The sequence below is a fragment of the Convolutriloba macropyga genome, chromosome 7, assembly GCF_964194025.1.
Source record: "Convolutriloba macropyga chromosome 7, txConMacr16.3, whole genome shotgun sequence".
In the NCBI taxonomy this organism is placed as follows: domain Eukaryota; kingdom Metazoa; phylum Xenacoelomorpha; order Acoela; family Convolutidae; genus Convolutriloba; species Convolutriloba macropyga.
This window is the reverse complement of record NC_134474.1, coordinates 40,361,057-40,374,396: the sequence shown is the minus strand read 5'-3', so window position 1 is coordinate 40,374,396 and position 13,340 is coordinate 40,361,057. Positions and strand designations below refer to the sequence as shown.

The 13,340-nt window shown below is 34.8% G+C and overlaps 1 protein-coding gene across 3 annotated transcripts; it reads right to left on the bottom strand.

Annotated features, from left to right (window-relative positions):
• Positions 1-343: 343 nt before the first annotated feature.
• On the bottom strand, positions 344-12,639 carry LOC142342278 (uncharacterized). 3 transcript variants are annotated; one of them, XM_075393561.1, is made up of 3 exons: positions 12,042-12,639; positions 6,233-6,900; positions 344-917 (listed from the first exon to the last, which is right to left on the bottom strand). In XM_075393561.1, exons 2-3 carry the CDS (start codon positions 6,799-6,801, stop codon positions 521-523), a joined length of 966 nt encoding a protein of 321 aa, XP_075249676.1. In that variant the 5' UTR covers positions 6,802-6,900; positions 12,042-12,639; the 3' UTR covers positions 344-520. The 3 variants fall into 3 exon arrangements, with proteins under 3 accessions (XP_075249676.1, XP_075249675.1, XP_075249677.1); XM_075393560.1 differs by having other exon boundaries at positions 6,233-6,849; XM_075393562.1 differs by having other exon boundaries at positions 12,473-12,639.
• Between the last annotated feature and the right edge of the window lie 701 nt (positions 12,640-13,340).

The following is a 13,340-nucleotide window of genomic DNA, read 5'->3' as shown; positions in this document are numbered from 1 at the left end:
AAGAAAGGAAACTTAGACTCCCGATTGCGGAAAAACATGACTTGATTTCTTATGAAATCGGGCGATATAATAGAAAATTTTTCTCTTACCGCCACATTCCATGATGTAATTAAGGCCCTTTTACATGTATTTGTGGAACTGAAGAGAATAAACAGACTGAATGGTCCAACCAATTGTGTGGGGTCATTGGATCGACAGGTCCTCTTAGGAGTTCCACGGCTCACCTGACTTTGATTGCTATTAATTCAAGATATAATCCCTTCGATGTCTTTATTCTACTTTATCGAATGACTTTTTTTGGTTAAAACTTTGGCTTTTGATTAATAGAAAGACAATGATACCATTTTACAACAGTACATCTGATGTATTTTCATGAGCCCTGTGCATTGTTGCATAATACTTTTTTCAATCGCTTACCAAGCTTTACTTACAAGGCTTTCAAATTACTGTACAGGTTTTTCGAAAAAGTTTCAGAAGCTCTCTGTGCTGATTATATTAAGTTTCTCCTTGATAATTTTATCTAACATTTGGAGGTTTCAGCTTCCATTTCAATTTCTGGGGCTGCCTCTTGTAACAATCTTCTTTCTCTCCGTCTCAAAACAATAACTTGAGTTGCGACAGCCAAAATAATGAAAACTATGCCAATTGCCGACCTCCATATTGTAATGTGTGAAAAAATAAAAAGCTGCATTATAAAACTGAACACGGGTGATAATAATTGAATAACTGCTACAGCAGTAACTGTAATACTTTTCTCCTTAGCTCCCGTTAAGTTGAAGCCCAAAGTCAGTACTTGAAATGATGAGGCACCCAGAGCAAGAATATGAGGCAGTAGGGAACAGTCATTTCGATTTGAGGCCAACCACGGTCGATATGATAATAATCCACACGCAAAACTTCCGATAGTTAAACCTAAAGAGAGGACCTGTTTCTGCTTCTCCGATTAAAACACATTTAGGAACACAATTATTGACAATGTACAAACTCGGTCATAAACACTGAACGCCCACCTTGAAAGTCAAGTAATTCAGAAAATCTTTTTGGGCCTCTTTAATTTTTATAATTTTTTGGTAAAATTAAACTCAAAAAAGAGCAAAAAAAAAGAAAGTTCATAGCACAAAATTGCCGCGTATCAGCAGAATGTTGAGTAAAAAAATGTGTATTTTTGGTCTTGACAAACAAAGTTTAGACTAAATGAAAGCAAACAAAACAGCGTGCTTTTAATCGATTACGCCTTTCTGAATAAAAAGTTCAACAAGTCTATGGATAATGTGTTAACTTATCAAGTTTCAATATGAACCTTCATTGATAAAACTTTTTACATTGCCAATGTCCGAAACAACAAATTTCAATAAATAACAAATGTCAATAAACAAGTATTATCAATGATAGCAACCCAATTTCACAATTTAGAGCATGTAATTAGCCTCAAACTTTTTACCTGAAAGTTATTAGTGAGACCAATTCTTTTCTCGAGACCAAATTCAAAAACTTAATTGTTCTTGTGAACAGTGATATGCTAAATGCGAAACTGCTTGTCTTCCTAATCCACAATTAGTGGAGAGAGGTACATTTTTGAAAGCAATAAGCAAAAAGGTTCTTTCATTTCAGTCTAATTGAAACTGATTGACACTATCTTAGTTATTAGATACTGCATCTGTGGACAGAGATGACGCGTGAGAACAAACAAGGCGGCTCGGTAATGTGCGTTCGCACATTAAGTTCCGACCCCGCTCATCAACATTTTTCACTTAATTGTCTACCAAATGAGGAAGAGATAAAAAAATTAACCTATCAACATATCGTCCAACAAACTACTAAAAAAATAAAAAAATCTACTCTAGAGTGCCTATGAGACCTGTGGCTACAATAATATGACTACCAGAAAAGACGGCAATAAAAATCAAATAGTTACAAATATTAATTTCGACCAAAACTCCTTGTCCATTTTCTGAAAACCACTAATAACCAAATCAAAATGGCATCAGATAAAATTTATACTTAGAAGATTAACCGGTACTTTTTTGGAACAAAATATGGGACTTTTCCTCAATGCGACTTGGCAACAAGTCGACTAGAAATGTGAAAAAGGGTCAAAGTTTATTAAAATATTGCTTTTTTGAAAAAAGAAATAAATTCGAACTGATCAGAAACATTACGCATCAAATGAAATCATTGAGAGAATCTTTTAAACCTCAATAGAGAGCGACTGAGGCCATTCATTATCCAGGATATGTCATACGACTACAAAAAGAACGACAAATACAAGCGAAAACGAAAAATTTGCACGACACTGATTGCACGAAAACGATGTCCCCCCAATCAATTAAATATTAGGTTGATCACTAAAAACAATGAAAATCCTCGTTTGCGTTTTTTGCAGGTGACAACAATTGTAAATCAAATGACGCCAATATTGTTGAGATACTGTAAAGAAAACAAGAACCTACAAAAATGGGGCAATTATACAAAAATCACTAAAGTTGGTTTTATGAAAACTGGTTGTTCCAAGAAGAAAGACCATTTGAGGAAAATAAAACCTTTATGAAAAGCACACTGTATTTCAGTAGATAAATGATGTGAATTGTAAATAGAGATCTTAACTACAATTCAACAGAAATAAAATTGGCAGATCGCAAAATCTATCACTTTTTTATAAAAAACAAATATTTTCAAAATTCATAGCCAACAAAAGCTTTCGACTAAAAGAGTAGACAATTTGTCGTGCAACTACTTGGAAAACTAATCGCGACAGCTATTAATGAGACTAAATGATATTACTATAAATTAACATAAAATACAAGCTGAACTAATAAGTTTCACAAACAATTTTAAGAAACCACAGTTTTCAAGCCATTAAATTTATAAGATATTAACGGCGAGAATATAACATCTTCATTTGCGTCCTCGTTGATCATCATAACGTCTTTTTGTAAAACGATTATCACAAAATGACAACAAAAAGAACCACGAAAACTGAAAAATAACTAAACTTCACAAAATTCTGCTGAAACAAATTGCCTAAGCCCTGAAGACATCATTTAAAACGTTTATACAACAGAAAAATTATTGTTTGATTCAACAAAACATTAGAAAGAGCTCTAAACAATGAGGCTAATTTACGAAAATGATACAATTTAATAAAATACGAAGAAAAAAACGCAAACCAGAACGAAAAATGATCTATTACTCTATTTTTAGATATTTAATTAGAAAGTCAAAATAACCATTAGCTATCTACCGATATCAAATAAAAAGTTCATTTTTTTATCTATAGTTGGCCATTAAGACCCTTAATTACACAATATTTGGCATATGACAACAAAAATAAACAACAAATAAAGGGCAAAAATAAAAAAATCTACCAATTTCTGCAAGAGAACGGTGTCGCAGCCTTTCAAACCATATGTTATGAAAACAAAAATATGTTCAGTTTTAAATGTTGTAAAGCTTTTTTCAGTTAGATTATTAAACAATGTGACAATTTACAAAAGAAAGAAAAACAACAGCAAAAATGGGTAATAGTGCACAAAAATCAGAAAATTTTGAATGAAAACTCGTAGTATCAAAAGCCAGAAAACCTTCTGTTAAAACAATCGGCCACAAAATTAGTTGTTATTCTATAAGGAGGAAAAGGTTACCTGTACTTCCTGAGAATAAGCACAATGTTGGCTAAAATAATACAAAAAGTGACAAGTTCAAAAAATCACAGAAATTTCCTTAAAACAAATACTTTCAATAACATAAGAGGCATTAGGTAACAACCGAATGAATAGGAAAGGTTCACCTGCATCTATTGAGGAAGAAATTTAGATCATTGAGTGGTTAAATTTAAAAATCACACCGAAAAAAAATAACAATTGAAAGCGAAAGACAAGAATTCAGTTAAATTTTACTAAAACACTTCCTCAAAGCCATAAAAACCCTTTGGTTCTCTGAAAAAAAAACTGTAACTACTTTCAACCTCAAATTCACGTAAATTGTAGCTGTCATTAATGGAGCTTTGAACAAAAAATTTTGCCAGTAATTAACATTAAAACAAAAGCAAAATATTTTGAAAAAAGGCAGCATCAAAATAAAAACCAAAAAGTCTGATTCTAAGAATCCATGATATTATCGAACCCCTCCCTGATTTTGTCGCGCGCCCAGCAAACCGACCAAAAGTTCCAAGTGTTTGCGAATTAGACCAATTTTTGATTGGAGTTCTTCAAATATTAATAAAAAAAACAACGTTGCATTTTGTATAATTATCAAGTTAAATCTGCAAAAAACAGCAAAGTTTTAATTCCAAAAGACTGTCATACGTAGCCTAATTGCCACTAGCGCTCGTTTTGAGATTAGTGAGTCTGTGTTAAGGTTTCTAGGTCACTAAGTCTGGCAAACTTTATCAAAGTGGACCAAAAAAAGCATATTTTGTGCCATTTTGATTAAAAAAGTTTGATTTTTGAAACTATTATAAAAAATTTTAGCCAAAAAAAATTCAATCAAATGCTTCAGCAACGCTCTTCTATCTCTAACGGTAACAACAACAATCTGCCGTTAAAAATTTTAAGTTATTTTGAATTATATTAGCGAAATTGTGCCAAATTTTAGCAAAAATTAGTGAAAATGAGAACAAAAACAGTCGAATGTTCACATAACTTTAAACCTCGATAACTCCCTGTAAAAAACGAAAATCGAAAAAATCTTTTTAATTCCGCATTCTACGCTGGACGGGCTTTTTAATGATACCACTCACAATTCTCGACGATGAATATATCGATCGGCCAAAATTGACTGAACAAAAAAAATCCAGTTGAGTATATAGTTCCTCCCTCCCCACTAAAGTGAGGGTCGGAACAATTAGTTATGGATTAGAAATTTGTTACGAGGTATTGTCACTATTTTTTGCGCCAGCCCACAAGACGTTCAATGGAAAAAATTTGAAATAGCGAATTTGAAAAAAAAAGGCAAAAACTGGTAGTCTTAAAAAACCTGGATTTTTTCAATGAAAAATTTTTCCCTCCCGTTTGGTTTAAGATATTCAAAGATTTAAAAAAATAAATTTATTTTTAATGAACTAAACTGTTCAAAAACTAGTTCACACTAGCAGCAGCAATGTGAAACACATCATATCGCTAAACTGGTTTGGTCGGGAGTTTTAAATTCAATTCTCCATCAAAAAACATTGTCTACTGCTCGGAACAGTGCTTACATTGTTTTTTTTTGCTAAAATAAAAAAAAAATACGCGTTAACATGTAGTTTTTAGTACTATAGGTGTTTTAAATGCAATTTACTATAGAGATTTCATTTACACCAACACAATTGTACTCTTTATATGTTTTTACGAGAGCAATAACCTGTTGATGATCTTTCAAAGGTCCCAAACAAGAAATTCCAAAGACCAACAATTCATGCCGGTAATGATAAAATTTTTCTTTTGTGCTTCTTGTGAAAATAGTAGTTCAGATTAAAATTATTTCCCAAAATTTTTTAATTAGCAAGCTGTCCTAACTTAGATTAGAATAATGTTGGAGACATTGGCAGTCACATTTCCCAAACATATGTCATAAGCAGCTGTGGAAAAAATTAGTTGTGGTCTATGTTGTCCAATTGTAAAACGATAATGTAGAAAAGTGTAGAAGTTTGCGCTACAATAGGCTAAAAATGGCAATTCAGTTTCTTAACAAATAATATTTGATGTTTTCGACAACTGCTTTTGATTTGTTTTGAATAGGGTTGCACAATGTAAAATTGCGGTCAACATTTTTTCGCACCAAGGACGTAAATTATTTTTAATCCTGATTCTCACTTCTGCGTAGAAGTTCAATTGAGTAGAAACAGTAGGAGGATGTTATTCAAAACAAACATCTTCAAAGTGATGTGTTTGCAGAAATTGTGGAGCTTCGATAATGATTTAAAAGCACTGATTTGACCAACATATACCAAACAAAAAAATCGGGTTAGCCAAGACTTGGACTTAAACTTAAATTACGAGTCTTGGACAAGACTTAAATTTGGATCGCAATTGTTAGCCAAAACATGCACAAGTGTAAAACGTGACACAATGATAGGTCTGAATAAGTTCTCATAATGGAAAGCAACTAAATTTGATAACTAGAATTGACTGGGCGTTATGTCTAAGCCAAAAACGTAGGTTCATTATTATGTATGCAGTTACTAATTTTTTGTTCTCCTTAAGAAAATATTCAATGCATATACAAATTATGCTCGAAGAAACAGATCCCTAAAACACTCCATATTGGCGATATTTTTCCAAATTTTCTGCTATTTCCATACATGGCTGCGAAAGATAATCCAGCTAAAGCCACCAGAACTACGCCTTTCATATTCTCGGCTTCTAGAATATTCTTCGTGAACAGATCCTTCGGGTTACACACAAAGAATGTCCCAATGAAACCAAGAACAACAGAAACGAATGTTAACAAAGAGGGAGTTTGGCGGTCCTCGAGAAACTGCATCAAAATTGATCCGACAATGTGGAAAAATACTACAATCATGTTGTTATCGGAAGGCAAAATAAATTCCAACGACCAAAAATGCAATACAATAGCTGCCCCCCCAAACAGAATTCCATTTAACAAGCATAGATATAATTTTGGGTCTGTAATGTAATCTATAGGGGAGAATTCTTTATCAAGTGATAATAGGAAAATGCAGAAAGGGGTGCCCAAAATACCAACCCACGTGTTGACTTGGGAAGACTGTGCAGCTGATTTTGCAAAGCATAGAGACCCCGTTGAATAGCAAAGTGCGCCTGAGGATAAAAGAGCCAAACCCTGCGCTGTTTGTCGTTTCATCGTGTCGTGTATATGTCAATGGCTACTTAACTGTCCTCGTGCGCAGTCCTGTAAAACAATTAAGGAGACCATTGTTTACCATCATCCAATTGAAGAAACCTAAAAATTGAGACGTCAATCAAATTAAAAGTAGGCTCTGATAATTTTGAAACGAGAGCAACTCTAGAACAATTGCAGTTCAAATTTTCTCCAAAATATAAATGACATTTCATGACAAGTAGTTTTTAGGTTTCTGCTTTTCAGCGCAACATGCAGAGGCGAATTTTGTAAACCATTCATTAAAATGATGATTTCAAACGAGGACCTAAAGCGCGGATATTTCAGGATATTTCAGAGGATCCAAATGGCCTTATTATATAACTTCCGATCGAAAATGTTTTTTTTTTCAAGAGCTATCAATTAAAGTGGTGCTCATCTCTCTTGCATTAAAATCAAAAACGATCAAACACGATTTTCTGCACAGATCGCTAACCTAACAAAAATGGTAATCTTTTAAGCATTAAATTCGAAAACAGTCCTTTTTTCCTTGGATACAGAACAAAAACGATCATCTCTTCTAAAGCGTTTAAAAAACGTCATTTTCCAGAGATACGGGATCCAAGAAACCTTTTTCCGGAGACAGCGATCAAAAGCAGTTATCACTGAAAAACTACATTCAGAACGATACGAAAGTCTTTATGGAGAGGCAACGATTAGAAGTAGTCATCTCTCTAAAAACGGTTTTGTTCCAGGTACCAAAAAAGTGGTTCTCTTACAAATTAAGTTTAAAAACTCGCAATGGTTTTTTGCAAGAGACACCAATCGAAGCGGTCACCCCTCTTGGGAATTAAAGTCCAAAACGTTCAAAAACAGTCTTGTTTCAGAGATACAAATCAAGAGCTGTCATCTTTTACGAACCAAAATTAGTATCAGTCAAAAATTCCCATTAAACTTGAACCAAGTCGAGTTCAAAAATTATGTTTAAAGCAGTATTTAAAGTAAAGTGGTTTTCAAAATTTATCTGCCCCACAGCAGTTTTTCGACAAAGAAAAAGATGCGCGTTAGAAACTCCAAAAACTTTTTTTTCATAATTAGCCTTTAATGGATAATTTTTAGGATATACGGACCATTGTGCACCTGGGGTAGGCCTGGATTTATAACTCGTAGTGACTTAAAAATTTCCTACAAAGCATAGCTAACATTGTTAGAACTTGCAGATTGGAGCTCAAACGGGTAAGAAATTAAAATTAGAGTGATTAACTTAGAAAAAATATACGAGTCATCTAGATGGCAGCTTATCTTATAGGAATTTACAGCTCTGAGGCTTGCCTAGTAAGATTCCTCAAAATTCGTTCCTGCCGAGATTTGTCCTCATCTTAGTTTTATGCACAGTGGTAAACGTTTTTTATCAAATTAGATAGCAAAATAATTTTTTTTCAGAAACGTATTTCTTGACATTTATGTGCCCTTTTACTTTTGTTCTAACATTTAACAGCTCTATCTTAAAGAATGGAAAATACTTCTGCTTGAAATCTAGATACACCACTACAGTTTTCCGTAATCGGAAATAGAGCATTTATTGTTTTTTTGTATGTTTGAGTTTTTTGCGCGTGGCCTTATTGAATTCATAATGCATTTTTCTGCTGAAAATAAATTAATGATTAGGCCTGATAGAGTTGAACAGATTTCAAATTATGTTCAGTTAATTGCTTATAGCAGAAAACTGGCAATCCTGTATCTCGATATTGCTCACCGGTATTTATCACTTTCCTGCATATGAAAACTGTTAAAATTCTAGTGATTAGGCGTCGATTCATATAAACAATCTTAACAGGCATTTAATTTTGGAAGAAAAGAGCCAAATTATATTTCGTTATAACTTTTAAAACTGCTTTTTGAACGCTTGATTTTGTTAATGAGTGTAGTGGTGTGCCCGATGCAATCAATATTTTCAACTAATTTTGTAGAGGAAGATAAATTTCTGCAATGTTTTCGTTATTTTAGGCAGCTCAATTCACTGCTGAAGTTCATCTATCGTTTTAGAAAATTATCTACATGGAGTCATTTTTTTAAATAACGGATTAAATGTCTTTTTTATTTCACGATTACATTTGATCATATTCTACTTTATGTAGCAGCTGCATAATTTTAGGCGAGTGTGTTGAATTAGTTAACCGGAATTAAGACACTCACGTGCCCCTTTTAAAAAGCTGAAAAAGCTGCAGTTCCAGAAAATACCGGATGTTGCTACTTAGCCAGAAGTTGACTACCGTGTTTTTAAAAACTACGCGTTCCACGTTTTATGGTTACGTGACTCTGCTTGAAGTCACCGAAAACTTCTGGTGTATATCGAGAACCGCGAAGCAGTTCGCGATATAAAGTCAAAATCTCGAAATGACTTGACTTCTGCATTCACGTAACCATTCTAAAAACACGAAACACGCACGTTTTAAAATTACGAAAGTAAACTTCTGGCTAACAGGAACTTCTGGCACTGCAGACTTTCGGCATACTAAAATGTGCACGATAGTGTTTTAAGCATCGTTACGTGACTCTGCATAAGTTACTTCGAAATTATGACTTAACATCTCGAACCAATTTGCGGTTCTCGATAAACGCCAGAGGTTCTCAACCGGATCGGGATGTCAATGCCGTATCAGCGCATTGTTTTGTAAGAAATGCGCTGAATGTGCTGCTAAAATTGTAAGAAATGAGTTGAATGAATGCGCTGAAAACCGCTGAAATGAGCTGAAAAACGCTGATTTTCAAATTTTTCAGCGAAAAAATCTTCCACATGTTACGCTGAAATGCGCTGAAATGCGAATGTCTTAAATTTATTGGATTTAAACACTTTATGACACTGGTTCCTGAATTCCCAATCATTTAATTAAATGATTCGAAATTCAGGAATCGGTGTCAAAAAGCGTTTAAATCCAATAAATAAATTTAAGAAATGCGCTGAAATTGGATTACATTTCTTTAAGATTCAGCGCATTTCAACGAAATATCGCTTTTAGGTTAACGATTTCTTTTTTCTAAAAAAATTGCGCTGAAAATATTTAAATGCGCTGAATTTTCAGCGCAATTCTTACATAATTTCAGCGCAGTTCTTCCTAAACTGTTTATTAATATAAAATCAAATTAAATTGGAAGAATTTCAGGGGAACCAATGGCGCAGTTGATTTGAGTTCCGGCTACGGCACCGGAGAGCAGGGTTCGAGTCTCAATCAGAGATTTTTTGAAAACTGTGGTTTTCAGCGCGTTTCTTGCAAAGTTTTAGCGCATTTCAGTACATTTCAGCGCATTTTTATGTAAGGTTTTTGCGCTGAACTTTTTGAAAAATCAGCGCACTTCAGCGCATTTCTTTCATAATTTTTTCCAAAATTTCTCGACCCGGGCAGTGACTTCAAGCGGAGTCAAGTAACTATTACCGGATTTTATTCTCAATTGTTTGAAACCAACCGATGGATACCTTCTGCACATGAAAATTACGAAATTATGAAACGTTTTCTTTTTGGCTACGAAAATGTGATTCCAGTACCGAAACTCAAGTGTATATCAGTACTGCGCCAGTCTTCTCAATTACAATTGCAATTCAATGCTGATTCGGTTCATTTTTTGGCTAATTGTCAGGCCAATTATACAATTTGTCAAACCGGAGTCACCTTTTTTCAGAGCCAAAAATTCCACTTCTGACCGCCTCTACTTGAGTTCGAACACCTGACGTACAGTTTTATGATACACTCCGCCTAAACTGATTCGCTTCTGAGGCATTTGCCTGTCATTTTGAGCTGCTACTGTATGCTTGAAAAGCAAGAAAGCGAAGCCAAATTTTGCAATTGTCTACCCAGGTTTTGGTCCAGACCCAAATTGAGCTATGATCAGACCCAATCGAGCGCACACCCCTGTGTTCCCAGACCGAAATTACAGGGTCTGGAAAGCGGTTCGAGCGCACAATAGTCTGGACCATGGTCTGATTTCGGTCTGATCAGAGTTCAATTCGGTCTGGACGGTCTGATCATAGTCTTTTTAGTCTGGACCATGGTCTGGGTTTGGTCTGATCAGAGATCAATTCGGTCTGGAAAGTCTGATCATAGTCTTTTTAGTCTGAACCATGGTCTGGGTTCGGTCTGATCAGAGGCCGTTTCGAGCGCACTTGAGTCTGATCAGAGGCCGTTTCAAGCGCACTTGAGTCCGATCAATTTATTATTTTTTGGTGCATTATTTTTTCATTTTTTTCTTGTTTTTTTATTGAGGGATGTTGGCTCTAACAAGAGGCAACAATAAAGCAGTGTTCCGATCAGAGACTCATCAAAAGTTCGATGACTCTGATCAAAAACGAGGAGTCCAGCTGATAGCAAAGGCCGGTCCCCTCAAGAAGAAATTTTGATTAACTGAAGACCACAACGTTTCTTGTGGAAAGCTTTCTAAGTTCATCCATTGAGTCAGAAATATGAACTAAGGGGAATAGTAAATAATTTTTTTCCTCAACAGTTCGGTTTCGTTTTCATTAGCAATACTTTCAGAATTGGCTTTTCCTTAGATGTTTCTAATACTGCAAACACCAGTTTTTATGAAATGAATATATTATAGCAAATTTAAGAGATTTGTTCATAATTAAAATCTTACTCTGATCAGACTATTTTGAGCGCACTTGAGTCTGATCATAGTCTGATTAAGGTCTGGACCATGGTCTGAAGATGGTCCGATCATGGTCTGTTTATAGTCTGGACAATGGTCTGAGTTTGGGTCTGATCATAAGCGCACTATAGTCTGGACAAAGGTCTTGTTTTGGTCTAAAAAGTGGTCACTTTAGTCTGGAAAGTCTGATCATAGTCTGTTTATAGTCTGGACAATGGTCTGAATTGGGGTCTGATCATAAGCGCACCATAGTCTGGACAAAGGTCTGGGTTCGGTCTGATCAGAGGACATTTTGGTCTGGAAAGTCTGATCAGAGATCATTTTGGTATGGAAGGTCTGATCAGAGGTAATTTCGGTCTGGAAAGTCTGATCAGAGGTCATTTCACTCTGGATAGTCTGATCATAGCTCAATTTGGGTCTGGACCAAAACCTGGGTAGTATTGGTTTACACTTGGATTTCGGTACCAGTTTTGGTCAATCCATGGTCAACCACAACAGTGGTGATCGACCATATAAAAAGATCGAAATCAAGAAAAAAACGTCATACCCCGCCCCCCCCCAAACTTTGCCTTTCCATAACGTCGACCTCTCAACCTGGGTCAAAAATGATTCATACGCACCTTATGTACACATTGACGTCCTCATTGAATAATTGATCCTTTCGCTGCTCGATAGTAACGCTCAATACTGTAACGAATTGTAACCCTCTAATTTAATCACACTCGTGCACTGAAGTATTCACGCTCGCGCTCAAGGACGCGTGTATAAATGATAAGTTGCGAAAACGTTATAGCTTTTATGGCTTTACAGGAATGGGCAGTTTAGAAATAAGGAAAAGTTAAGGAGTTATAAACCGGGAATAAAATTACAACCATAAATCTGTTTTACGCCGACAGCCACACTGCTCTACAATTTCCTTTTTGTCTGCATATAGCTATAAACATTAACTATACGCTGACCTATAGAAAATATATAACGCGAATGACTACATTACTTTTTTGGATATTATATAAGCAATGTTTTTCTCTACGTAGTTTTCATACTAACGTACAATGCATATAAATTTGTTATATCGCAGGTCTTGTAATCGCAAAGCCACAACTCTTCTTTCACACGAGTCTTTGATAATGCAAATATAGTCTTTTTCAGCTATTCACGTTTTCGATAGAGCAGAAACAGTGAACTTCAAAATGGAACATTGATCGACTTTTTATAGTCAGTCCCATATAGTCAGTCCCATAAAGTTGCAACGCTATCGAACGTTTCAAAGGTCAAAGTTCAAATTTAAAACATGCAGTAGCGCGTCCCATAAAGTTGAAATAAGCGAACGTTCGAAAAACGCCAAAAACGTGCAATTGAGCAACAATTGGTCATTTGAAGGTCAACGTTTTCTCCGTTAAAGTTTTCATTCATCAATTTTTTAACATGTTTTAAATTTGACTGTTGACCTCCGAACTCTAACCTGTGGCTTTTGAAACGTTCGTTTAATTGTTCCGACCCACTTTAGTGGGGGAGAAACTACATACTCAAATGGTTTTTTTTTGTTCAGTCAAATTTGGCCGATCGATATAATCATCGTAGAGAGTTGTGAGTGGTATCATTAAAAAGCGCGTCCACCGTAGAATATGGAATTAAAAAGAATTTTTGCTTTTGTATAGGGAGTTATCGAGGTTTAAAGTTTTGTGAATATGTGACGTAATTCACCTGTTTTTATTCAAATTTTCGGTAATTTTGACCTAATTTTCGTCAATTTTGCTATATTTTGTTCATTTTTTTACTGTAGTGTTATTGATTTTATCCCTAAAGATTGAAAAGAGTTGCTGAATTCTTCGAGCTGAATTTTTTGGCTAGAATTGTTGCTTAATTTGTCAAAATTCGACATTTTTTTGTGAACAAATTTGCTTTTTTAGGCCAATCAT